This window comes from Arvicanthis niloticus, chromosome 4 (assembly GCF_011762505.2).
Source record: "Arvicanthis niloticus isolate mArvNil1 chromosome 4, mArvNil1.pat.X, whole genome shotgun sequence".
Classification (NCBI taxonomy): domain Eukaryota; kingdom Metazoa; phylum Chordata; class Mammalia; order Rodentia; family Muridae; genus Arvicanthis; species Arvicanthis niloticus.
Window position 1 is genome coordinate 76,061,983 of NC_047661.1, and position 27,329 is coordinate 76,089,311.

At 46.8% G+C, this 27,329-nt stretch overlaps 2 protein-coding genes across 3 annotated transcripts; both read left to right on the forward strand.

Annotated features, from left to right (window-relative positions):
* The first annotated feature begins 1,694 nt into the window (after nt 1-1,694).
* Ankrd34a (ankyrin repeat domain 34A) lies at nt 1,695-5,078 on the forward strand. Of its 2 annotated transcripts, XM_076932965.1 has the most exons (3): nt 1,695-2,082; nt 2,183-2,245; nt 2,661-5,078. In XM_076932965.1, the coding sequence occupies exon 3, from the start codon at nt 2,777-2,779 to the stop codon at nt 4,262-4,264; it is 1,488 nt and encodes a 495-aa protein (XP_076789080.1). In that variant the 5' UTR covers nt 1,695-2,082; nt 2,183-2,245; nt 2,661-2,776; the 3' UTR covers nt 4,265-5,078. The 2 variants fall into 2 exon arrangements, with proteins under 2 accessions (XP_076789080.1, XP_034357215.1); XM_034501324.2 differs by lacking the exon at nt 2,183-2,245.
* A 1,312-nt stretch (nt 5,079-6,390) lies between these two features.
* Lix1l (limb and CNS expressed 1 like) lies at nt 6,391-25,725 on the forward strand. The gene is made up of 6 exons (XM_034500294.2): nt 6,391-6,769; nt 14,546-14,709; nt 18,955-19,095; nt 20,734-20,829; nt 21,558-21,635; nt 23,162-25,725. Exons 1-6 carry the CDS (start codon nt 6,478-6,480, stop codon nt 23,402-23,404), a joined length of 1,014 nt encoding a protein of 337 aa, XP_034356185.1. The 5' UTR covers nt 6,391-6,477; the 3' UTR covers nt 23,405-25,725.
* Nucleotides 25,726-27,329: the final 1,604 nt, after the last annotated feature.

Consider the following 27,329-nt stretch of genomic DNA (forward strand, 5'->3'; position numbering starts at 1 on the left):
GGCAGCAGTCGGCTAAGATGACCTGCTACTCAGAGCTCATCCAGGCACATGTGGCTGAGCCAGAAGAGGAGAACCGTTGCTGGGAAATATAGCCCTGGGTTAGAGAAATCATACTGCTCAACTGATAACAGCTCTGCCTGCCGAGACTGGAGTTAGTTCTCAGAGCCCTCCAGGAGGCTCCCAGCCTAACTTCAGCGCCCTCTTCTGGCTTAGGACGTCACACACACACACACACACACCTCTCTTTTGGTGACTTCCCAATCTTATTCAGTCTCCAGCACTACTAATAAATAATGTATAAAAGATTTTTTTTTCTAAAGGGAGGGTCTGGCTACACAGTCTACGCTGGCCTTGAACTCTTGATACTCTTGACTCTGCTACCAAGCTCAGGCCTCGAATGCGATTGTTGCTGTGTCTGAGAAGTGGTGGAGGGCACTTAGGATCAGAGAAGTCATTGGGGAGAGAAGGCAGGAACCCAGTGGGTTTTTTTCTTTCTTTCTTTCTTTGCACTTTCAACTGCCCTACAAGCCCCTTCAAGGGAAGGGGGTGGAATAGAAAGTAATTCTTTCATAGAGTAGAAATAAAGGGAAATACTTCAGGATGGAGATAAAACTAGGAATTAGCCAACAAGAATACGCCAGGAGTCAGAGAAAATGGCCTGTAGACTAAGAAGTTGCATGCGGATGCAGTGCCCTGCACTTGGTTTTTGGAATAGTACAAAGAAACATCGCTGTGAAACTTTGGAGGAACTTGCTTAACCTCGTTATCATTTGTTGCAGGAAGACAATAGTTCCCACCTCATAGAGTTGTGAGGGTTGAGGAAGATGTATGTATGTATGCAAAGTACTCGGTACACATCAATAGCTAGTAAAAGTGGGTGTTTTCCCTACAACTATTTCTCGTCCTTTCCCAGTAACGTTATTTTTTTGTATCAATACTTGGCGGCGTCCACCACTTGAGTCCTCTAGGATCCTTAGTGAGCTTTCTAAACCCTTAATACCCATCCGATGCCCCCACTTCCTTTGGTACCTTCCAGCTGGACACAGACTCATCCCTAAACTATGCAGATGGAAGCCTTGGTAACCATGGAGACAGGGCAGGTGGCACAAAGAGGCAGAGGCAGCAAGCAACAGATAGGAAGAGACAAGGAGTGATTCAGGCAGGGACCTTCAAGGGAGATGGAAGAATGAGTCTAAGGGGGTAAAGAGATGTAATGAACGTACCGGCAACAGGGGTCAGTCATCACTCTGCCTTTTTCTTCCTCCTATGCATACCTCTTAAAATATTGTAAAGAGGGAATTTGAGAATGCCCCTTGTCCTAAAAATCCCCCGGGAAAATCACCTTCTTTACATTCCTAAGGGACCCTAGGGAACTGAGATCGAGGTGTCTCTATGGTGTTTGAGAGGGGTGCAGCAGAGATATCCTGCTATCTGATTCCAGGCTATAGTTGCCCTGATACCTAAACTACGGGAAGGGAGCCACATCTCCTGCCTCTCTGCTCTGTGTGGACGCTGCTGCAGATCCCAACCGCCTCCCTACACCCCTCTGCACAATGTGCCATATGCCGTGTGTGGCAGTCAGGTCTGGCAGACCGGAGCTCATGGAGATCTGTTGAAGATCAACGAAGAATCTGGATGGTTCCTGAATGGGTCGTGGGAGAGTCCCCTAAGGAGCACTTAGGTTTGTTTGGGCTGGGGAGGTGGGTTAAGAAAGGGAAGTCAAGATTGGAGGCGCTAGGTGCTTTTTTTTTTTTTCCTTAAGGGTTTATAGGTTTATATGTATGCGCATGGGGGTGGGGAGCGGCTTGGTGCCGGACGCCCCCACCCGCAGAGACTGGGCTATAAATAGCACAGAAGAGCTCCGCCCTCACCCCCCCTTCTCTCCTCCGGAGCCGGCGCTGTGCCCGGGGCGCACCGGGAGGAGGGACCAGGATCCAGCGCTGGGGCGCAGATACTGACACCAAGGGAATCCGGGTACCCCTCCACGCCATGTGGGCCCCTAGGTACCCGGCTCCTCCTCCCCAGAGGCCCCCATGGCCCCGGCCTCAATCCTGGCCAGGCAGAGATTATGCGGACATTCAGGTATCTATTTGGGGGTACAGCCTGGGAGGGGGAAGAACAAGGAGCAACGGGGAACATAGCAAAGGCAAAAGAAACCCTAATTCTTTCTCCACCCCTTTAGGTCCCAATTGCAATATACTTCCTCCCCCCCTCATTTTTTTGGGATGTGGCAATCTAAAAGAGGGTAGGAATAGAAATATGTGTATGACTGTACGGGTGCATGTGTGTGGGTGGGTGGCGTTCGGTATCCTAGAGAGGGGGATTCCAAGTGTGGATAAGAAAAGGGGGATGTTGGAAAGGTCTGATAAGCCGTGGAGTGCGAATGGGGGGTGGGAATATCTGTGCGCGTGCATGTACGTATATGCACGAGCTCCCATCCTTCAGTGCGGGTGGTGCACCATTCCCACCTCCTTTGGCATGCGCTGGTGGTGGTTGGTGGTGGGGGGGATGGGACGGCTCAAAGGCAGGAGTCAAAAGGAAAGACTGTGCATTGTAGCCCCCCTACACACCCCCGTTATACATCAGGTGCTTTCATTGGTGCCTCAGTTTCCCTGCTGAGCCTGTCGTCAATGAGCTCCCCCTCTCTCTCTTTTTCACAGGGATAGGTTTCACTACCGAGACCTCAGGCCTCTCCCAACTACCACCCCCATACTCCTAGATATCTTCGGCAGGTCCCAGTCCCGGCTCCATCGGTGCTTTTGCCCGAGCCGCAGCTATGCTGCACACCGAGGGCCACGCTCTTCTTCGAGCTGTGGGACAGGGTAAGCTACGCTTGGCCCGTTTGCTTCTGGAGGGAGGAGCCTACGTGAATGAGGGTGATGCCCAGGGGGAGACTGCGCTAATGGCGGCCTGTAGGGCCCGATACGACGACCCTCAGAACAAGGCACGCATGGTTCGCTATCTCTTGGAGCAAGGCGCGGATCCCAACATCGCAGACCGTTTAGGACGCACCGCGCTCATGCATGCTTGCGCCGGGGGTGGGGGAGCCGCAGTGGCCTCTCTGCTCCTTGCCCACGGCGCAGACCCCTCAGTCCGAGATCACGCTGGCGCTTCTGCGCTTGTTCACGCCCTGGACCGCGGGGACCGCGAGACCCTTGCCACACTGCTGGACGCCTGTAAGGCCAAGGGCACGGAGGTCATCATCATAACCACGGATACCTCGCCCTCGGGCACCAAGAAGACCAGGCAGTATCTTAATTCCCCACCGTCCCCGGGGGTAGAGGACCCTACACCCGCTCCTCCTAGTCCGGGAGTCTGCACGTCGCCTTCAGAAGTCCAACTGCAGACTGCAGGAGGAGGACGCGGGGTATTATCCCCTCGTGCCCAGGAAGAAGAAGAGAAAAGAGACATTTTTGAATTCCCTCTTCCTAAGCCCCCTGATGACCCTTCCCCTTCCGAGCCTCTCCCCAAGCCACCTCGACATCCTCCAAAACCACTCAAAAGGCTCAACTCGGAGCCCTGGGGCCTTGTGGCTCCTCCTCAACCGGTACCTCCTGCGGAAGGGAGGCCGGGCTTGGAGCGTCTGGCTGCTGAATTCAACGGCTTGACCCTGACCGGTAGACCGCGTCTTTCTCGGCGTCACAGCACTGAAGGCCCGGAGGACCCGCCTCCATGGGCGGAGAAAGTGACGGGTGGGGGTCCTCTCTCGCGCCGAAACACTGCTCCCGAGGCTCAGGAGTCTGGTCTTCCTTCAGGGCTAAGGCAAAAACTGAGCCGCATGGAGCCGGTGGAGCTCGACACCCCTGGACATTTTTGCCCAGACTCCCCCGAGTCCAGCCGCTTATCCCTGGAGCGCCGGCGATACAGCGCCTCTCCGCTGACCCTCCCTCCAGCGGGCTCAGTTTCCTCCCCACGCCAGTCCCAGGAAAGTCTGCCCGGGGCTGTATCCCCGCTGAGCGGACGGAGGCGGAGTCCAGGGTTGCTAGAGCGAAGGGGCTCCGGGACCTTGCTCCTAGACCACATCTCGCAAACGCGACCTGGTTTCTTGCCTCCTCTCAACGTCAGTCCCCACCCTCCCATCCCCGACATTCGTCCCCAACCTGGAGGTCGGGCACCCTCACTGCCTGCCCCTCCACACTCTGGGGCACCAGGGTCTCCCAAGACCAAGCGCAAGTTGGTGAGACGCCACTCCATGCAAACTGAGCAGATTCGCCTGCTAGGGGGGTTCCAGAGTCTAGGCGGGCCTGGGGAACCAGGGCGCTGAAAGAAATGAGGGGCGCCAAGGAGGGGGAGGGTCAGGACCCTGATAGAGGGAGAACCAGCTGATACCTCGGACACGGGATCTTTTGCATGTGCTCCTGGCACTGTGCATGCACACATGGGTAAGCATGTGTCCACAAGCACAGTACACTTACGAGTGAGGAAGGATAAATATTGTGTTTACTGGGCGTATAGACCCACACATTCATGCCCTGGTCATTTCACAAGTACATGGGATTACTTGGGAACCCACAGGCACAGCACAGCAACAAACAGAGGACCACTTGTGCTAGGGCCCCAGACACATTTGTTCAGAAGCAGCAGGGAGCCCCCACTCATGGCTGGTCTCCTGTATCTTTGCCCTCCTGAAGAAGCAATCCCTTGCTTTCCATGTATGCCCTGCAGCGTGGCCTATCATACCTTCCCATAGTCTGCTTTCTCTTCATAAATATCTCCCCCCATTCTTCAGGCCTTGCTTCTTCATGCCTGGCTCCTTGCTCACACCCTGCTTCCATCCGCTTTTCAGGATGTCTTCACTATTCTTGGCGTTCCTGAAGCAGCTCCCAATCTCGGTTCTGTTGCTGCCTTTCATGCCCTCCACTTCTCAATTTCCTGCTTTTTATTCCCTTCCTGTGTCCCACGCCCCAACACACACACTACTACAGATTGTCTTGTTTACCCCAGGGGGTAGGTCATGGGCTCAAAGTTGCTCTTCTGTGTGCCTGAGCTTATGAACACCCCGCACAGGCAGACGTGGAGAGCAAGCCTAAGTCAGTCCTCTTACCACTTGTCATGTCAAATAAATGTGTTCAGAAGTCTGTTTCGTCACTGCTGCCTGAAGGTGTGGGCTGGGGGTACAGAGAGGGGATGGGAGGGTGACACAGTCACAACTACTCAGGGAGCGAATCTAGAGGTTGCAGCTACCTTCTCCAAGACACCAACTGACCAGTAGTGGTTGCAGAAGAAAATGCAAATGAGCCCAGGGTTCTGAAGGTTTTAAGGCATTTGGTAGTCTTCCCCTAGCTTCTCCATGCCTGACCTTTAATGATGTGAGATTCTTACAGGGTGCCCCCTTCCCCTGTTCTCCATAAGCAGATGTGACTTCCTATGTCTTGACCACACAGGTGTTCTTGTTGTTTTAAATACAGGGTTTAGTTTCATTTCACCAGGTGTGCCTCATTTATTTTCTTTTCACCTCCATTGTCCCTGGTCTCTTAGCCACCCTACGAGAGGGGGGTGGAGCTAGTAACTTCACCTAAGGGGCAAAAGGAGTGATGGTCAGTCAACAAAGGGGCGTTACAGCGCGTGCACAGATGTCTGCTGGGGACACTGTTGGAACCCAGCCTTACCTGGACGAAGTACCCCTTCCGTCTATGCTGAATTTCTCGGTTTGATAGGTTTCTGCTTGTATTCTAGTTCACTCTTTCTGTACAGTGATAAACACATTCTATGCTCTCTGACTCCCTTAGTGAATAACTGAAATCAGAAAACCATCCCTGAATGTAGACTAGTGGAAAAAAGGAAAACATTTGGATCAGAACACTTAATGTCTGAATCTCCCTTGCCATCTAGCCATTTGATTTGGGGCAGTGTATCTAATCTTCCTCTGCATCACTGTTCTTGTTCGTAAATAAAATCTGGTTTGTGTTTGCAGTTATTAAGTAAGGCAGTGCACTAAAGTATACTACATAGCATGTCCTCATTAAAATCAGCATCATACTCCGTTTTCACTCCACCGCCAATTGAGACGAGTTACATCACTTCTCTGAACCGCATCTATATCTAGAAAGTAAAGTGATCAGACAAATGGTTTTTAAGAATCCTCTCCAGCTACAATTCTATCCAGCCTTGTATCCAGGCCTATTTTTCCTTCAAGCCCCGCCCCAGGGGTCTGGCCGGATTTCTAGCGCTTACCACAGGATTCCCAAAGATGCTCCGAAGCTCTCCCTCTTATACGACTTAGCCTTTTCTTTTTTCAATTGGTTCCCGCAGCGTCCGCCTTCCTCAATCATTTGCCTAAGGTGGCTCAGGGGCCCACCTCTTTCCTCCCTCTCCACCAGTGATTGGCATGGCATCTGGCTCGTCCCGCCCTCTCTTGACTGACAGCTGGATCCCGGCACCGCCCTCAATACCCCTGGCTCTTGCTCACTGGGGTGGCTGGGACCGTTAGCTCGCCAGGCTGGCAGGCTCCGGGGCCCAGCTCCGCCGGCCGCCGGGATGGAGACGATGCGAGCACAGCGGCTGCAGCCCGGCGTGGGTGTCGGTGGGAGAGGCACTCTGCGAGCGCTGCGGCCCGGGGTGACCGGGGCTCCGACGAGCGCCGCCACACCCCCCGCGGGCCCGCCGCCCGCCCCGCCGCCCCCCGCCCCGCCCCCGCCTCCGTTGCTTCTGGCTGGGGCCCCCGGGCTGCCCCTGCCCCCCGGCGCCGCGGGGAGCCCTGCGGTGCTGCGGGAGGCGGTGGAGGCGGTGGTGAGGAGCTTCGCCAAGCACACGCAGGGCTACGGTCGAGGTAAGTGTCGGGGACTGGCCTCCTGTGGGTCACCCTCCAGGCAGCAGCCTGACTCCCACAGTTCCCAAGGTCCTACAGTTGCTCGGCTTGGCGTCCAGTCTTCGCATGCATTTCCTTTTGGGGAGTTTCCTTCTGGACACGCACACACGCACGCGCATGTGCGCGCACACGCGTGTATACACACACACACACACACACACACACACACACACACAGTGAGTTATTAATGTATTCTCCAGGGACTCTTTTTTTCAGATGCAATTCTCTTTTCTTCCCAACTTTTTCTCTGTCAGCAGCAGAACTCCTCTAGGCTTAAGATTTTAATGTCCTTCACCCTTTGAGAACCGGCCCTATTGTGTGAGATCCTCTCCTTTATCTCAGATCCGGGGCATTTCTCATCCCTACCGTTCACGGTCTTCTCTCTCTGATCTCAGCAAGTCCTGTACTCCATCTCCTGAACCCCTGTACTTCATCTTCTGAACTCCGACTTTTTAGCTCTTCACATACTTATCTACCCCAGCCCCCGCGCCATGAAATTTCCATCACAACTTCAGATCTGCTGGAGAATTAGGTAGTGCTTTCAAAAGTCACTCACAATAATTGTTCCTCTGAATCTGGACCCACACCATTGAGGCTGTGCCAGCTTCCTGTGACTTGGTGCCTCGCTTTAGTGTCTTAGTTTGGAGCCTCACAGCTCGGGCCTCTGTCTGTCTGGCGCTGTGTTCCTGGCCCCTGCCCAGGAACTGAGGATAAATCTCAGGCCCTGGCTCACTCAATGCTAAATTCTGTGGAAACGAGCCAGTCAACAACCTTATTTTGCTTAGAAATTGCCAGCTTAAAGATGCCTAATTTCTGGGAAGAGGGATGTGAGGATTTTCTTTGTTGTTTTTGTTTAGGCAATGTTAACCAATTTCCTGTCAGAATCCTGGCTCCAAATTCATGGTTTAAACGACTAGGAACACACAGTGAAGGGTGTGTGACTCAGACTTTAAGTCTGGAATTTCCAACACATCACTTCTGTTTCCTTGGTCAGGTCCTCCTGTGTCTAAAATCGACTGCATCCTTTCTATTTCAATAGGAGAAAAGTTGCACAACCTAACCCCCCACGTCTTTCTTTCCAGAGTGTTGCCCTCCTTCCACCCCACTCTTTGCTTCCTTTTGGAAGCTTCAGTGAAAAGAGCAGACAGGCTTCGGAGGCCTGTCAGTTCTGGCTCTGTCTTTGGGCAAAGGGTCTATCTCATGACTTCACTGAGTAACAGTTTGTTCAAGGGTTGTGCTCTGGGTTAATTAAGATTCTGCCAGTGACAGCAGAGTGGGCACTGGAAACAATTGCTAGTTCCGATTTTCTGGTTATCACTCCCTTGAGAACACATTTCATTTTCTTCTACTCTTAAATGTTTGTATCTTTGTAAACCGGAAACTGAGTGAAGTTGAATGTTCAGATCCACTCTGCTACAAGTCTGATGGCTCACCTACTATTACCTTCCCTTCACTCTCTAACCAGTTTGAATTCCAGCCAGGCTAGGGTTCTGTAGGGTGCTGAGGTATACAAATGGATGTACTCTGAAACTAGTGAGTCAACAGAGTTACTTTCAGGTGGGTTAGGATTAGCGAGGTTTAACAAGGCTACACGATGGATACATATGGCCAGCTCTTTTTACCTCAGTTCTGAGGGAAACATTTTGCCTAGGGTGTAGTAGTAGCCAGAAGTAGCTACCCTGTGTCTGAAGAATTCCTCTCGGAAATTTACAAGCACTCATCAACGTGATAGAGAAATGTGCTTTTTCCTCACCCGTGTTTCTATGCCCTGAAGAGCCTTTGGTCTGGCTTCTAAACTGGGTGTCTGGAAAACCTTTTTAGTTTCCCAAGAAAGGACGAGGGAACAAAGGGACTGTGCTGACAGAGAACTATCAGAGTCTGTGTGTCTCCCCTTCAGTATCCCCACCCCCACCGCAGTCTTATTATTCTTGAGTTTCTCATTTCCAGTCTGGGTGTCCAGCCAGGGCTGTAGGAGAATTTGGCTCTCTGCTGATTTGGCTCAAAGTCCCTCACCACATGGAACCACTTACACTGCTTCAGTTAATAGGCAAAGCTGCCCTTGGCATATGCCCATATGCCCCTGGGACTGATGGCAGGATACTCAGGGGATATCTCTGTTGCCCTAAATACAGTTTACTTTGGTCTCGTTCAGATTGCTTTCATCTGGTGATACCTTACATGCCATCTTCATGTCACCGCCTTCATCTTTTTCCTGAAGACTCTGAGCTCACCATTCCCAGTACTGACTTCTTAGGTTTACCTTCATCAGCTTTGGTCCCAGCACACAGCACACACCACACACGCGTGCACGCACGCACGCACTCACGCTTCTCTCTTCTGTTGTTCCCTCATCGATAGGTTAGTTCCCACCCCCCTTTCCCCTGCCCATACCTGCTCAAAAGTCACACATACGCTATTGTGCTGCCTGTTTTGTTTTTGGGTTTTTGTTGTTGTTGTTGTTGTTGTTTTTTTGGGTTTTTTTGACAAAAGCTCTTGGTATATAGCCCAGGCTAGCATGGAACTCACCAGGTAGCTTGGGCTTTTTAATTCATGGTGCTTTTAATTCCTCAGCTTCCCAACTGCTGGAATTACAAGCATGAGCCATTATGCCTGGCTTGCTGTTGATTCTCAAGTCAGCTCACAGTATAAAGAATTTTGACTGGGGACCTGGCCCTGCCATACAGTGGCACTGTGATCTTGGTGATATTGCTAATTTTTTTTTTATGCTGTATCTGTTCCATATTTTTTCATTTAACAAATATTTACTGCTCGCCATATGCATTGGTGAACAAGTCACATATTTAGTCTCTATGTGGATGGAGCCCAGTCTGCTTTAGAGCATGTGTGAGGATTAAAGGTATAATAAAGCAAGGTAGTATAATATGAAAGAGCGCTTGTCTTGGAGCCTAGTGAATTATTAGTTCTTTATCCTGGCTCTGTCACTTCTGGTCTGTTCCATAAGTTGTATACTTTTTTTTGCAAAATGGGTATTATAGTACTTGTCTTGATTTTTAAATGTTTTTACTTACAGGTGTTTAGCCTGCAGACATATCTGTGTACTGTGTGCATGCATAGTGCCCATAATGGTAAGAAGAGGGTGTTAGACCCCCAGGGACTGGAATTACAGATGGTTTTGAGCCACTGTGTGGATGCTGGGAATTGAACCTGGGTCCTCTGGAAGAGCAGCAAGTGCTTTAAACCAGTAGCCATCTCTCCAGCCCAACAATGAATGGATTTTACATGATATTTTCTGCTTAGCTACTCTTTGTCATTACAATCATAGACTAAATATCACTGGAGCTAAGCTGGTATAGGCATTTATAATTTTTGGAAATATTAGATTGGACCCCTGTTAATTTCTTATGGCTGTCATAACAGAGCATCATAAATTGTGCTGCTTAAAACAAAAGAATGCAGTAGGTGTGGTGGTATACATCTGTATCTTCACTTGGGAGACAGAGGTAGAAGGAACAATGGGAATTCATGGCCATCCCTGGCTACATAGGAACTTTGAGGTCAACCTGGACTATGTGAGCCCTAACAAAATAGTGTGTGCTCTTCTACAGTTCTGCAGGCCAGATGTCAGCATCAGTGTCACTGGGCCAAATGGGTATTAGCAGGGTCCTACCAGAAACTCTAGTCTCCTTTGCCTTCTCCAGCTCCTGGTGGCAGCAACATTCCTGAGCCCTCATCATGAGCACACCACTCCAGTAGCTGCCTCTATGATGTCACCTCTTCTGTGTTTTGCCAACTCCAAGCTCCCCCTCACAGTTTTGTTGCTGTTTCTCTTTCTTTTTCTTTTTGAAACAGGCAGTAGCTGTATCTGTAGAGCTGTGTAGCTCACACTAGCTTCAAACTCATAATATAGATCAGGCTAGTCTTGAACTCATAAAGACCCCTTGCCTCTGCCTCCCTGTGCCACTGGTATAATCTATGATTCCCTGAGTCAGAGTCTATAAATGCATCTGCAAAGTCCTTGTCACATGAGGTAGCTCCACTGGCTCCAAGGACTAAATAAGCAGATGTTGGCAGGATGCATTATTTAGCTTTAGTAGATAGAGTCCCTACCAAAGTCCCTGCTGTTCCACAGTGCTGGCCTTCACGGACTTCTGTGTGCCCTAGGCTATTCATGGTCTTCCAGAAACCGAAAAAGGAAATATTAGACACAATACTGTTAAGCAGCTTCCCTCTTTCCACAATATCTTGGATGAACCTCTGCCAGCTTATTCTTACAAACCTGAATGATCAGGGAACCCCTCACCTCTCAGTGGCACTGCCTAGCTACTGCCGTTTAACCCCTTCATTACCACAATATTGTCTTTAGTCTTTTTCCTACCCATGAGTGGTTTGGGTTTTTGTTTGTTTTTTGAGGAAGGGTAGCCCTTTGAGGAAGGGTAGACCTACAGGTCTCATGTAGCCCTGGCTGGACTCAAATGTGCAATCCTTTTGACTTGGCGTCCTCAGGGCTAGGAATACTGGATGCTGCCGCCTGCAGCCCTGGAAGCATTCCTTTATTACTGTTGTTGCTCCTGTGTTACTCCCTTCGTCCTCCCTGGTGCTTGGGAATTAAGCCCAGAGCTAGCAATTGGGGTATGTTAGGTGAGCACCCTACTGCTGAGCTGTGGCTTCACTCTATATTTATTGTCTTCTTTAAGGTCCATTTAATTAACGTGTGTGTGTGTGTGTGTGTGTGTGTGTGTGTGTGTGTGTGTATGTATCTCTATCTAAGACAGGGATTCTTTGTGTAGTTCAGGCTCAGGCTGCCCTGGAACTCACTCTGTAGACCAGGCTGTCCTCAAACCCAGAGATCCACCTGCCTCTGCCTGATGTGTTATTTTAATGTCTTTATCCTTAGGAATAAATCATTTGTCACCAACCTTTCATTTAGACAGTCATCTAATGTTTTATTTTCTACAGGTAAAAAACAAAACCTAAATATTCCCTTTTGTGTTTGCAGCATCATGGTACAGCCATTTAAACATTCTTTACTAGTTTGGTCTTTATTCTCAACCCAGCATCTGTCTGTAACTTCCACAAAGCATTGCATCTGTCAGATATATTCTGTTCATAGCACTTCTTCAATTATCTTAGATAAACCATTATGTCCATGATTCCTTACTGAAAATCTGCTTTAAAAACAAAACAAAACCTGCTGGGCGGTAGAAGCACAGCCTTTAATCCCAACACTCAGGAGGCAGAGGCAGGTGGATCTCTGAGTTTGAGGCCAGCCTGGTCTACAGAGCAAGTTCCAGGACAGCCAGGGCTACACAGAGAAACCCTGTCATGAAAAACCAAACAACAAAACAAAATTCTATGGGCTATTCACTTATACATGTACAAACTCACACAATGCACACACATAGAGCTGTGTGTAAGTTTTAGAGGACTTGTGAGGCCCTTTGAGGCTCAGACAGAGATTGGCTCTTGGGTTAGGTTTCCCAAGCTGGAAAGAACACTGGTGTTAGGAGATCTAGATTCACACTGAGAGCCGGTTGCAGGCTGTGAGCCCTGGCGCCCCAGCTTCCCACAGCACAGCACGACTTAGGAGCATTTTCAAATGTAGGTCACAATCAATTGCTTAAAAAAAAAAAGAAAGAAAGAAAGAAAAGAAAAAAGAAAGAAAGAAAGAAAGAAAAAAGCCAAACCAAATCCCAAACAAAAACACAAAGCCCTTTCCCCAGGCGCTCATTTCACACTCAGTATTACCTAAATTAGATCCCATTTCCTTTGACTGAGGAATCATGAAAGAACTAGCCCGGTGCCGTGTGCAAGGGTCTGGTTTAGCTGTATGTGGGACAGGCATAAGCTTTGAATAGGCCCTTCCTGTGGTGGCCTCCCATCAGGCCCTCTGGAAGAGCAGTCAGTGCTCTTAACCACTGAGCCATCTCTCCAGCCCCAAAAACAGTTCTTTAGTATACATATAATTTTACCATTTACTAGAGATTAAGACAAATGTGCATACTAATGAGATAGACAGACTTGTTTATTTGCATTTATTTATTGGTTTGTTGGGTTTTTTTTTTTTTCCAGGACAAGGTTTCTCTGTAACTCTGGCTGTCATGGCACTTGCTCTGTAGACCAGGCTGGCCTCCTCAAAGACCCGCCTACCTATGCCTCCCGAGTGCTGGGATTAAAGGCATGTGCCATCAGCATCTAGTATATCTATTTCTCATTTTGTTCATTTACCTGTGTTATTTCTTAACAAAGTAATCTAGGCTGAGTATTGGACACTGTGGATATAGAGCATCGTCAATGTTTTAAAGTTATTGATACTATGAACCCATTATCATCAATACTAAGAGCTGATTTCTGGTAGTACTTAGTACAGAGTAGCAGAAGTAGTTAGGGCCGTTCCAGAAATTGTTAACAACCCTGTCCTGGGCTGAAATGTGCAACTCCAGGTGCAGGGACTCAGTACCTCTCCTGGATCCATGAGCACCTGCACACACATGGTGCACACAAATGCACTCAGGCACACACACTCATATATAAAAATAATAAGCCTTTAAAAAGAAAACTTTGAATCACAAGCCAAAATTCACATAACAATTAAAATTATACTACTTATTTATTTATATGTATGCATGACGCACATTTATGGGTGTTTGTGCCATGGCGTTCGTGGAGGTCAGAGAACAGTTCCATGGGGTCAGGTCTCTTCTGCCATCTTTTTTGTTGTTGTTGTTGTTTTTTGTTGTTGTTGTTTTGGTTTTTCGAGACAGGGTTTCTCTGTGTAGCCCTGGCTGTCCTGGAACTCACTCTGTAGATCAGGCTGGCCTCGAACTCAGAAATCTGCCTGCCTCTGCCTCCCAAGTGCTGGGATTAAAGGCATGCGCCACCACTGCCCAGCTCTCTTCTGCCATCTTTATGTGGATTTCAGAAATGAAACTAGATCACCAGGCTTAAGAAGAGTCATCTTGGTGACCTCCACTTATCTATGTATCCATCCATCAATCATTTATCTATTTTAATCAAACTTAAACCAGCAACTTTAAAAAGCAAATATTGCAGGGCTAGAAAGATGGCTCAACAGACTAGGGTTCGGTTCCCAGCACCCACATGGTGGCTCTTCACCCACCCAAATTTCAATTCCAGGGGATCTGATGTGCGCTTCTAACTTCCGTCAGCACCTCACATGTGCGGTGCTCAGGTATACATGGGGCAAAACACTTATAAACATAAAAAGAAACAAAAGACAGATCTAACATTTTAATGTTCTAAATGGCTGAGCCATCTTTTTCATCTTTTTTCAGCTCCACAATTTTTAAAATTGAATATTTTAACATAATACAATCAAAAAACATACTGTTTGGGACTATTTGGAAACTATTATGTTTCCATAAGATTCAGAAACTTTGTGTTAAGAGACAGTGCAGTCAGTTCATGACCTACAAGCATCTCCAATCTGAGCAGAGGTGTTTCAGCCATCTGTGGCATCACAAGGCACTAAGGCTGCTGCAGGACCCTCCACCAGCGGCACTGTCAGAAACACTGTGGCTCATTTTGCATTTGATTTTGAATTAATTTCATTACAGCACATCCAGAATCCTTTTTCTGTTCCCAGTTTCCCACTCTCCCATTTATTTACCTCACCTCATACAAGGTTACAACCCTATAGTTTAAGAAGCTGGGAACTAGAGCATTGGGGAAGAGGAAGAAAAAGAGGAGGAGGAAGAGGAGGAGGAGGAAAACCCAACTTTGGCATGCTGATTTATTAATCTGTCTGCCCTCGTGCAGTGAATGTGGTGGAGGCCCTTCAGGAATTCTGGCAGATGAAGCAGTCTCGGGGTGCTGACTTGAAGAATGGGGCTCTGGTGGTGTACGAGATGGTCCCCTCCAACAGCCCTCCTTACGTCTGCTATGTCACTCTGCCTGGGGGGAGCTGCTTCGGGAGTTTCCAGGTAAGAGTCATGAGGCTGCAGTAAGGGTAAATGTTTAGTAAGTGCTAATAAGGACTTCTATGACTTTGGCCATCAGTCTCTGCCTAATGTCATAGATATGAGGACTAACTCACTCTGGGCCAGTCCTTCAGCAAGCATCTGAGGCTCCTGAGATCACAGAGCCTCAGTCAGCATTTAGTTATGACTGCACCTGCCCTTTCTTACGGTTTCCACCCCCCAGTGCCAACCTCTGCTTTACCGACTTCTACAATCACACTCCAACTTCTTGCCATTTCTTCTTTTTGAAATGTGTATGGCCGTCTTGCTAGCTTCTATGTCTGTGTAACACATTGAGGAGTGTCCAGATACCCTGGAACAAAAGTTCCAGATTGTTTTAAGCTGCCATGTGGGTGCTGGGAATCCAACCTGAGTCCTCTGTAAAAGCAGCCAGTGCTTCCAACCAATGAATTCTCTCTCCAGCTCTGATGATGATGATGGTAGTGGTGGTGGTTTTTGAGGTAGGATTTCTCTGTGTGACAACCCTGGCTGTCCTGGAACTTGCAGTATAGACCAGGCTGGCCTTGAACTCAAGAGATCTGCCTGCCTCTGCTTTCCAAGTGTTGGGATTCAAGGCGTGCTCCACACCTGCCTGGCTCTGATTTTATTTTTAATTACAAATAAATGTCTGCATCTGTGTTGTAGGGGATGTGTAAATGAGTGTTCAGTACCTTTAAAGCCCCTGGGGCTGGACTTACAGCTGGTTATAAACCTTGTGATGTGGGTTCTCTGTGTGAGAACCAAACTCAGGTCCTCTGGAAGAGCAAGAAGGGTCATTTCTCCATCCCCTCTTCCTTCTTTTCTCTCTTTAAAGACAGGATTTCATGTAGTCTAGCCTAACCTCAAAATATGTAGCTAAGGATGATCATGCTGAACTTTGATCCTCCTGCTTCCATCTCCCAAGGGCATGGAGCTATGGTGCCCCATTCATGAAGTGCTTGCTTGGAGGCTGCTCCCACAGCCTCCAGCACACTAGGCAAACACTCTACAACTGAGCTAAAGCCCTAGCTTCCTGGTTACATTGTTTCTAAAGTTTTCCTTTTGCTAAGGTTCTATACAGATGTGAAAGACGTATCTGAAAACTTTTATAGGATAGTGAGAAATTGTAGGGGCTAAAGAGATGGTTCAGCCATTAGGAAAACTGGCTGCTCTTTCAGAGGACCAACTTAAGATCCCAGCACTCATTTCTGGCAGCTCACAACCACTGGTGACTCCAGCTCCAGGGGATCCCACACTCTCTTTGGCCTTTACTGGCACTCATGCCCCAATATGTTTGTGTGTGTGTGTGTGTGTGTGTGTGTGTGTGTGTGTGTGTGTGTATGTAACAAACAAAATAACAGATTATAAAAATCTTTTAAAAGAAATTATATAGATTGGCTTGAATATTAGAATTGATTTTTTTTCCATTTCAGAGAGGAAGTCAGCCTTCCAAATGTCATCTTAAAGAGTCTGAATAGGAATTAAAAGAAGATAATAGACACCTTTGGTTAGTTTTTATGTGAGTGTGTCACCATTAGATACAGTTGGAGCCCTTGCTGTGTCCACAACATCTTGGGCTTCCTCATCATATGACTTACAATGTATCATTACTGCTTGTCTTTGCAAGTGTTGCCAACTGTATCTGTTTCTTCCCCTCTGTGTATGTGTATATATGTGTGTATACACATAGGATTGAGACCAGGGCCTTGCAGACTATCTTCCTTCTTGGTCAGTATTAAAAACCTCCCACCCATTCAGAGATTAGCATACAGATGGCAATTTATCTATTGCATGAATAAAAGCCACTGTAGCTCAGTTTTTGCCTTAAACAGAAGTCCTAAGAAAATCTTGATCTATCTATCTATCTATCTATCTATCCATCCATCCATTCATTCACAGGACCTATTCATTTATAGATGGGGCCTATAGTCTTGGCTGTCCTGGGACTCACTCTGTAGAATGGGCCAGCCCTGAACCCATGGAGATTTGCCTGCCTCTGCCTTGGAGTGCTGGATTAAAGGTGTGCACCACCATGCCTGGCTTGGTAGCTTTGTTTTAAATCAGGTGACTAAACCTTTTGCCTCAACACTTGAGCCATTTCAGATAAATAAATATAAGCCCAGGATGACTAAAGATTACACTAAGTTTTCCATGTTCATGTGTGGTGTGCACAGATGTGGGTGCATGTACACATGTCTATTGTGCATGTGGAATCCTGAGGTTGACAGAGAAACATCCTCGGTCACTCTTCCGCCTTACTCATCAGTGCGGAATCTCAGTCAAACCTACAGTGTGCCAACATGGCTGCTCTTGCTAGCCAGCTTTCTCTGGGGAGCCCAGCTATGCTGTTCCAGAGGCTGGAACTTCAGGTAGGCATCATGTATATAGGTTCTAGAACCTGGGATCTGAATTCTGGCTGTCACACCTGTGCAGCAAGTCCTTTAACACTGGGCCATCTCAGCTTTTATTTCCTCAGAATAATATGACTCTTTCTTACCTCATCATAATCTGAAGGACAGATTTTTACTTTGTTACTTTCTGAAAGTCAAATTATCTGTTCTTGGCTTCCTTGAGCTTATTTTACATCCCCCTTGGCAGGTGGAATTTTCCTAGTGGTTTCTTCATGCTGACTTTTTCCAGTAGTAATATTATGGGATAAAGTGGTTAAGAGGCTGGTAATAAGTAGAAATAGAGAAACTAAAGAAACCAAAAGCCTTAATGTGGATGGATCAAGTTCCATATGCTGTCTCAGAGGGAACTGCCCTCCAAAGGCAATCAGGACTTATCAATATAGTTAAGCAACAACATCTCCCACTGTTCCTTTGAAAGCTGGGAGGCAGAGAGATCTCTGTGAGTTCAAGGTCAGTCTGGCCCACACAGTGAGTTCCAGGACAGCCAGGGCTACACAGAGAGAGACCTTGTCTCAAAAAAGCAAAAAGCCACATCACTCCTCTTCATCATGAATGACAAAGGTGCAGCGGCTTCTGCAACACCTGCTAAAGACTAATTACATCATTTGGCTAGGGATCTGAAGCTGGGGTGATCTGACTTCTGAACATCAGACTGCGCTAAGACCATGTAGGTTACTGTTTTTAAAAAGCTCCTTCCCTTAGCGACCCATCTTCCTTGCATTTACTGTTAGCGAAAAAGACAATTTCAAACTTAGATCCTATCGAGGTAGCTCCTCTGAGCTGCTGTAGGAAATGCCTATTCACAGCTGAGTCGGTGGAAGAACCCCACATGGGTGCTTCCAACAGGTCATGGCCTCACCTTAATCTCGGGTTACCTAGAATTCAGAGACCCTTGCTTGACATACTGGCTTTTGAATAATTAATCAGTTGACAGGTTTTGGTTTTTTTGTTTGTTTGTTTGTTTGTTTTGTTTTGGTTTTTGGTTTTTTTCGAGATAGGGTTTCTCTGTGTAGTCCTGGCTGTCCTGGAACTCTGTAGACCAGGCTGGCCTCGAACTCAGAAATCCGCCTGCCTCTGCCTCCCGAGTGCTGGGATTAAAGGCGTGCGCCACCACCGCCCAGCCAGTTGACAGTTTAAATAGAGGCATTTTCCATGTCTTATGACTATCTGCTGACTTCAGCAGCCTTCCTAGCTCTGCATTCAATTTGGTAGGAGTAGTCATCTCCAATTCTTTAATGACTCCAGGATGTTGAGTCAAAATTATGTTTCCAAACACCATGCCATTTTTCATTAAAGCTTCGGAAAGTGTGATGAGTGGAACTGATTCATCCATGGTGTCCAAATGTCCTCTTCTTCAGTGGTGTCCTCCCTGCTACTCCTCCTCCCTCTTCAGTGGGGTCTTCTTTGCTGCTCCTCCTCCCTCCTCAGTGGTGTCCTCCCTGCTGGTCCTCCTCCCTCCTCAGTGGTGTCCTCCCTGCTGGTCCTCCTCCCTTCTCAGTGATGTCCTCCCTGCTGGTCCTCCTCCCTCCTCAGTGGTGTCCTCCCTGCTGGTCCTCCTCCCTCCTCAGTGGTGTCCTCCCTGCTGGTCCTCCTCCCTCCTCAGTGGTGTCCTCCCTGCTGGTCCTCCTCCCTCCTCAGTGGTGTCCTCCCTGCTGCTCCTTCTCCCTCCTCAATGGTGTCCTCCCTGCTGCTCCTTCTCCCTCCTCAGTGGTGTTCTCCCTGCTGCTGCTCCTCCCTCCTCAGTGGTGTCCTCCCTGCTGCTCCTCCCCCCTCTTAGATGCACATGTGTATATAGTCTCACTCTTTCTCTCCTGCCTAGTTTTGCCCCACAAAAGCTGAGGCCCGGCGAAGTGCTGCAAAGATTGCATTAATGAACTCCGTGTTCAATGAGCATCCATCCCGGAGAATTACCGATGAGTTCATTGAGAAGAGTGTCTCAGAGGCCCTGGCATCTTTCAATGTAAGAACTTGGAAGTGGAAGGAGGGAGCATGGGGGATGGGAGAGGTGGGGAACAGGTGCATTTTTGTTCTTTTATGTCTGTATCTTATTATTCTGTACATAGGGGTGTACCACATATATTCGGTCTTAGAAGCCAGATGAGCATTAGGTCCCTGGAACGGGATTTATAGATGGTTCTGATCTGCTATGTGGGTGCTGGAGATTGAACCCTGGTCCTCTGGGGCAGTAGCCAGGGCTCTTAATGACTGAGCCATGACTCCAGCCCTTTTCTCTGCATTTCTATTCTGTTTATTCTAACAATTTATTTGTGTGTGTGTGTGTGTGTGTGTTGTGTGCTCCAAGTCTGACTTTAATTCTTTATGTGTGTTTTTATGTTTATTGATTTATCTTTATATTTCTTTGGTATCTTGATACTTTTAATTCGAGCTTTGTGGAATTCAAAATTTTTTATAATGACGTCATGTGAGTTCCAGGATAACCAGGGCCATGGAGAGAACCTATCTCAAACAAACAAAAATAATAAGAAAGTTTTTTTATCAGCTAGGTGGTAGTAGTGCACATCTTTAATCCCGGCCCGCAGGAGGCAGAGGCAGGTGGATCTCTGAGTTCAAGGCCAGACTGGTCTACAGATTGAGTTCCAGGACAGCCAGAGATACACAGTGAAACTGTCTCAAAAAATGAATTAAAAAAACAAAAACTCAAAAAACAAGACAAAAACCAGGGGCTGGACACATGGCTCAGTGGTTAAGGGCACTGACTGCTCTTTCAGAGGTCCTGAGTTCAATTTCTAGAAACCACACGGTAGCTCACAACCATCTGTAATGGGATCCAGTGCCCTCTTCTGGTGTGTCTGAAGAAAGCTACAGTATACTTACATGCATAAAATAAATTAATAAATCTTTAAAACAAACAAAAGAACAACAAATAAAAGTGGAGCGAGAGAGAAGATACCCAAAATCAATCTCTGGCCTCCACACACAGAGACTCTATACTCTTAAACTACTTATTTTTATTTCAATGTGGCAACTGAAAAATTGTAAATTAAACATATGGAAGCTAGAAAAATGGCTGAGCAGTTAAGAGCACTGCTGCTCCTGCTGCTTCCTGCTGCTTCCTGCAAGGACTGGAGTCGGTTCCCTTTGTCAGGTGAGCTGTCTGTAACTCCAGCTCCAAGGGCAAGCTGCTACCTTCTTCTGGCCTCTGTTGACATTCAAAACATGATACACAAACATACACACATAAAAAAATCTTTAAAAAATTAAGTATGTGGCTCATGAAGGGCTGGAGGATGAATTAGCAGGAAAAGCATTTGCTTTACAAGCAGGAGGCCCTTCGTTTGACCCCCAAAGCCCATTTAAAGTGCTGAGTGTGGCAGCTCCAGGGCTGGTGTATGTATACTTCCAGGGCTGGTGATCCCTAGGTCTAGCCTACCTGGTGAGCCTCAGGCCACCCACCCTGTCTGACAGGAGGTGGTTAGTGTTCCTGAGGAATAGCACTAGCTCTGGCCTCCAGATGAGAGTACACATTCACACACGCACACACACACGCACAAAAATGTGGCTAATACCTATTGGATACTGCCAGTCAAAATAATTCTGACTGAAGATCTAGTTGTCCTTTTCTTTCTTCTGTTACCAGGGTAACAGAGAGGAAGCCGACAACCCAAACACGGGGATTGGTGCCTTCCGATTCATGCTGGAATCTAACAAGGGCAAGTCAATGCTGGAGTTCCAGGTATGGTTGTACTCCCATCCCCAATCTAACAGTGCAGGGCAGCCTGACACAGCAAATTTAATGCCACCTACGAATCCTTACCTCCTTACTCAGAAAAAAAAAAAAAAACACAGGGAGAGAAAGTGGTTAGATTTTACAATGTACAATTACCTGTCTTCCTCCTCAGGGTGCATACCAGAATTGGTAATTATAGATGTTTCCACAATATGATTTGTAAAAAGTTTCCCCTGTGATTCTGATGCAGTCTCCTAACTTAAAATCACTATCCTGGTTGTATTAGTCAGGGTTCTCTAGAGAAACAGAGCTGACAGAATGCATGTCCACCCCACACACCGTTTATTGCAGCGGCTTACAGGCTGTGGTCCAACTTTTCCAATGATGACTGTCTCTTAGAACCCAGTCGTTGTTTGGTTCATGAGGCTGATGTCTCAGCTAGTCTTCAGTACACACCAGAATCCCAAAGGAGTAGGCTGTCAGGCCAATGAAGGAATGGACTTCCTGGCTAGAGCAAGAGCAAGCTTCCTTCTTCGTGCGCTTCATAGAGACTGCCATGAGATGTGGCCCAGACGTAAGGGGGTTGGGGTGTCTTCCCACCTCAAATGATCTAATCAAGAAAAAAATCCCTCAGGTGTACCCAGCAACGTGGGTTTTAGTTAGTTCCAGGGTTATCATCAGGTCGACAACAAAAAATGGCCTTCACACTGGCATGTCCTCTCTTCTTCCCTCAGGAGCTGATGACAGTTTTTCAGCTGCTTCACTGGAATGGCAGCCTTAAGGCCATGAGGGAGAGACAGTGCTCTAGACAGGTAAGAGTCACCTGAGGGAAAGGGGCAGGTGGAGAGCTGCTTTGGGCTGTTAAATGGTTACCAGGCTGTGTCTACTGAAGGCCTTATTCTAGCATCTTCTTTGCTCTTGTATTCTTTTTGTTTTGTTTTTCAAGACAGGATTTCTCTGTGTATGCCTGGCTGTCCTGAAACTCACTCTGTAATGTGTAGCTGGCCTCGAACTCAGAGATCCGCCTGTCTCTGCCTTCTGCAGGCACCCAGCCTGCTCTTGTATTCTTTGCTTTTTGAATGTCACTGTGCTCCTTTTGCTTTGCTTCCCTACCATAAAGTTTCCCTTAAGAAACTCTTTGGTGGGAGCTGGAGAGATGGCTCAGAGGTTAGGAACACTGACTGCTCTTCCAGAGGTCCTGAGTTCAATTCCCAGCAAGCACATGGTGGCTCACAACCATCTGTATGCCCTCTTTCTGGTGTGTCTGGAGACAGTAACAGCGTGTTCATATAAATAAAATAAATAATTAAAGCTGGGCTTGGTAGCTCACCCCTTCAATCCTACCTCTTAGGAGGCAGTGGCAGGCATATCTGAGTTCTATCTAGTTCCACACCATCTAGTTCCACACCAGGTAGTGCTACACAGTGAGACCCTGTCTCAAAGCAAGATCCAACAGACAGCCCTACCTCTTTGTTCTGTTTCCTAGCTGCTATGACATGAACTAGTCTGCTCTGCTATGCCTCCCTTCTAAGATAGGCTGGCAACTCTGAAACTGTCACCTTCTGAGTGTCTTTCTAATAACTCAGGAAGGACCAAGTCTATCACACTAATTGCGGGTCAGTCTCCATTGTTTCATTGAACCCTTCCATTCATTCTAGAACAAGAAGGAGCTAGCTGGAACAGAGGAGATAAATAGTCATTGCATTTTTAACATGTTTGCCAAGTTATGGGCATTCCTACAGTGGTGACTTGAGACAGTGTACTTGGTCTACAGAAAAAGTTCCAGGATGGCCAGGGCTATACAGAGAAACCCTATCTCAAACCAACCAACCAGCCAACCAACCAGCCATCCAGCCAACCAACCATCCAGCCAGCCAGCCAACCAAGGAGATAATGTACTGAGGTTTTCACACATTTAGGAGATTTTATTCTGTTTTAAAAGATGACCACATTTTCCACCTAAGTCAAATACCTTCTGCATGCTATTGGGGTACTGGAAGGTATAACCTGTCTGTCCCTGAGCCTGAGCTCTGGCTGCTCTGAACTTCACTGTGCTTCCCACAGCAGAGCCCTGAGCTTCTCTGATCTGTGCATGTATTCAACCTCTTGCCACACCCAATTCTGCTTTACGTAAACTCTTATAAGACAGGGGAAAACAACTCTTCATAGGACAGATGTGCTAACTTCAGGTCAGAAGAAGAGAATTATAAGTTCCATTGGGGTCATTGTGCTATATGATGTGTAGGACAATGTCTTCACCCACTGAGGTCACTGTGCTATCTGATATATATAATGTGGTTTTACCTTCTCAGTGACCTTTGCATTCCTCTCTAACCAGGAGGTGTTGGCTCATTATTCTCATCGGGCCCTGGATGATGATATTCGCCACCAAATGGCTTTGGACTGGGTGAGCCGGGAGCAGAGTGTGCCAGGGGCACTGTCAAGAGAGCTGGCTTCCACTGAACGGGAGCTCGATGAAGCCCGGCTGGCGGGCAAGGAGCTACGCTTCCACAAGGAAAAGAAAGATATTCTCCTGCTGGCTGCTGGGCAGCTGGGCACTATGCATTCCTCCAGCTGCTGAGCATAGACGCTCTACTTGCTATGGCTCTTCAGGCCCTTTTTTTGTATGTCTCCTTTTTAAGACGTAGGATGATGATTTCTGTATATACTTTTTCAATTTTATACTTTAAAATATAGTATAGTATTTTATACTTTAAAATATATGTATAAATTCTACACCTGACTTCCTATTTGCTAAGAGATCCCTTTTCTAACTTACAGTTTGGGATGTAGTTACCTTTGAAGTATCACTGTTCCATTTTAGAGCGTGGTTGGCTCTTAAACCTTCAGATTATCTAACTCATTAACATGAACAATTTACTAAGTGTTCATGTCTCTTTAAGACAGCAGACAGGTGTGTGATGACTCATCGCTATGATCTCTGCACTCAGGAGTCTGAGACAGTATTGCTGGAATATGCGGCCAGCCTGGACTACATAGGAAGTCCCAGGCCAGCATGGGCTACAGTGTGTAAGGTCCTGTCTCAGATCCCTCTCCTCCCACAAATAAAACCACAGTGGGAATAAGGAGCATGTGCTCCACCTCCTCCATAGTCTTGGTTTCTACTCCACTAAAATAGGGTGGGAGTCAGGTTTTGGTTTGAAGTGATCTTCCAATACGCCTCTCCTGCTCACTTTCCTTCTTCCTTGCCTCTAAGTGCTCCTTCATTTCCAGAAGGAGACTTGGCCTGGAACTCATACTATAGACTAGGAGGGCAGCATACTTGTGGTTGTATCCTGCTGAGATCATAGGTATGGGACACCATGCCTGGCCTGGTTTTTATTTTAAAGTCACTCCTGAGAAACTGCCTAAGAACAAGAGAATTATATACCCAGTTCATATGCGGATGGATAGGTGGCACTACCTAAGCTGCTTCTGGGCTGATTTACCCCTGCTAGCAGTCTGGATTTCTGGATGTGAGAAGAGGGTAAGGGGTCAGGCTGCTTGCCTTTCACCATTCCTTAGAGTCACTTCTCTTACTCACCAGACTTAATACACACTTGCACATACATGCACAAGTAGCCCAGGCTGGCCTCAAACTCTCCTTGTAGCTGAGAATGACCCTGAACTCCAGACTTCCTGTGTCAACCTCTCACATGCTAGGATTTCAGTGAATACCACATCAGCTGCCTTAATCCTTCCTTCATCGACAAGAAGCATTTGATTAGAAACTGTAGCTGTTTTGTTTAGTGAGAACCATGTTCCTTTCCTGTTCAATGAGCTGTGCTGTTTACTTTGAAGTGTACATATCTTGGATTCTCATTTCCTGCTTCTTCCTTCTTACTGACTGTAAGAACAGGGGTAGATGAAGCTTGGATTGGAATGTGACTTCTTAAGCACAAGATGTTACTTGTGTGTGAAGAGAAAACTGACCTGGAGGATAAGTAGGCTCTGTACTTTTGGAGAATTTTATGTAGTAAGCTCAATTTCCCTTCTTTCTGTAGTCTCTGCTATATTGTATTATTGTTCAGTGCACTTTCTATCAAGTTGGAACAGTTAATGCTACTATAATTCGACTTCCCATTTGACAATTGCAGTTTGATTTTAGATTAGGAGCCGGGTCTGGTGGTGCAGGTCTGTAATCTCAGCTACAAAGGAGGCTAAGGCAAGATAGGAAATTCAAGGTCTAACCCAGCTAGAGCAAGTTGAGGGGCAACCTGGATAACTTAGCAAGACTCTGTCTCGAAAATATGAAGTAAAAACAGGGCTGGGGATATAGCTTAGTAGAAAAGAGTCTGGTATTTGAGGCCTAAATTTAATCTCTACTACAAAAAGGATAGGGGAGGGAGTGAGAGACTTGGCAGGAAGGAGGAAGGAAGGGAGCAGGGTCAGATCAGTTAGCTCACTGGGTAGGAACAGGGTGAAAGCAGCTTTCTTGCTTTTGAAATTATCTTTGTGACAAGGACACATGGGATCAGAGTAGGGTGTCCAGTTAGGACAGTATCAGAGCTTGGAAAAGGGTTCTTTGATTCCTTTAGTTAGCTCTGTCTCTTTGTTTCATAAAACATACTGGGTTGGAACAGAGGCTCCTGCATTACATGATATGTGTCACTGTTTTAAATTGATATTTATAACCTAAATAACACAAATCTTCCAGTTTCTCCCGTGCACCTTTCTTTGTGTAAGATGTGTTAAAGGTTATCAGTTTGGGGAAGAATTGTCCTTGTACCTTCTGGAATTATTATTTTTCTCAAAAACCCAAGACTCCAAAGAATATGAAAAAAATTGTTCTGCCCACTTTTGATGTTGAAGATTTTAGTTGTCCTTTTGGTACTTTCTATGTATTTTCTATGTAAAATTTTACACAATTAAAAATGTTTTTTTTTTTTTTTGGTCTAGTAAGCCAGAATGACTTTTTTTTTTCCTGTGATAGGCTCTCGTGCACCCAAGGCTGGCTTCCAAATTGTTATGTGGCCAAAGCTGGCCTTGAATATTTTATACTTCTACCTCTACTTCCCAAGTACTGAGGTCAGGGTTATGTGCCACTAAGCCTCTGGAATGGCTATTCCTGGTTGTCAACTTGACTATATCTGGAAGGAATTACAATCCAGAATTGAAAGGCTCACCTGTGATCCTGATCTTGAGGCCGGGAGATGCAAGTTTCTGATCTGGATCTTGGCTTGGAGATCTTGAGGCATAGTGCCAATGAATTCCAGGAGACTAAGGCAAGGAGCTCTCTGAGTTCAAGGTTATCTGGGACAAAGTAAATCCCAGATCCAGGCGTTGTGGCATACATCTTTAATCTGGGCCACACCTTCTGCTGGAGACCTACATAGGAACATTGGAAGAAGGAAGACTTTCTCTTCTTTACCTGCTTGCCTGTGGGACTGAGCAACTGCTAGATCCTTGGACTTCCATTCACAGCTGACCATTGTTGTGGAGTTAGACTACAGACTATCCATAAGTCATCATAACAAATTCCCTTACTATATAGCGACTACCCATAAGTTCTTTGACTCTAGAAAACCCTGACTAATTACAGAAGTTGGTACAGGGAGTGGTTCTGGAGGAGCAGAAGTATAAGGATGAATCTTAAGAATCTGGAGTTGACTTAATAATTCACCAGCACCTTCAACTACTGAAATCTCTCCAGACACACTCTCTCTCCTGGGAACTCAGAGAATATTGAAGGCCCATGGTGGAAACTATATTTCAAGCTTAAAGAAGCTAATGCCTTTGATTATCTTGATCTATTAATTGTGACTGACGATGAATTAGGTGACCTGGTGTACAAAGCTTTCTACAAGTTGGGGGAAAAAATCAGAAAATGGCTTTGCTGGCTTGTTGCTCTTAGTATCTCTAGAAAAATTGATGAAGGAAAAGAATGAGCTGTATGATAAAACTGAACGGCTCCAGATGCAAGTAAACATCTAAAGATCTCTAAGTGTGCCCTTGAGAGAGTCTTCTCTGCAGCAGCCACAGAGCTCAAGCTGCAGAAAATCAAATTGGAGCCGTCATTATAAGGTTGGCTGAATTACAGAGAAAATTCAAGTCTCAGCCTCAGAGGGTGCCAGCAGTTAAAGTGAGGGCATTAACTGGCAAAGAATGGGATCCTCTATCTTGAGATGGGGATCTGTGGGAGGCCCTATTGAAGCTGAGAACTTTGAGTCTTCAGATTCTCAAGGGTTTACCTCACCTGAGGAAGTAGTACCCTAAGCCCCACCCCTTGGTACAATGCCTTTTTCACATGATGAAATTAATTCTTCAGAGTCTGATAAACCAGTGGTGACTTTCTCTGAAGAAAATGCCAGACAAGACAATACTGATGTTCCTCAAGGCCCACTAATAGTTTCTTCTAGACCTAGAACCAGACTCAAGGCAGAGCAGGCCCTGGAGGGGAGGCAGAAAGTGTAGTCCATGAGGAAATGCACTACACTATAAAGGAGCTTAATGAGTTTGCTAATTCATTCGAGCAGAAGTCTGGGAAATATGTGTGGGAATGGATT

What these genes read in the sequence shown, in the direction of transcription:
- Lix1l (XM_034500294.2), top strand. Translation starts at nt 6,478, where the DNA reads ATGGAGACGATGCGAGCACAGCGGCTGCAGCCCGGCGTGGGTGTCGGT. An exon ending in CACGCAGGGCTACGGTCGAG is followed by an intron (nt 6,770 to 14,545) that starts GTAAGTGTCGGG and finishes GCCCTCGTGCAG; the next exon opens with TGAATGTGGTGGAGGCCCTT. An exon ending in AGAGACAGTGCTCTAGACAG is followed by an intron (nt 21,636 to 23,161) that starts GTAAGAGTCACC and finishes CTCTCTAACCAG; the next exon opens with GAGGTGTTGGCTCATTATTC.
- Ankrd34a (XM_076932965.1), top strand. Translation starts at nt 2,777, where the DNA reads ATGCTGCACACCGAGGGCCACGCTCTTCTTCGAGCTGTGGGACAGGGT.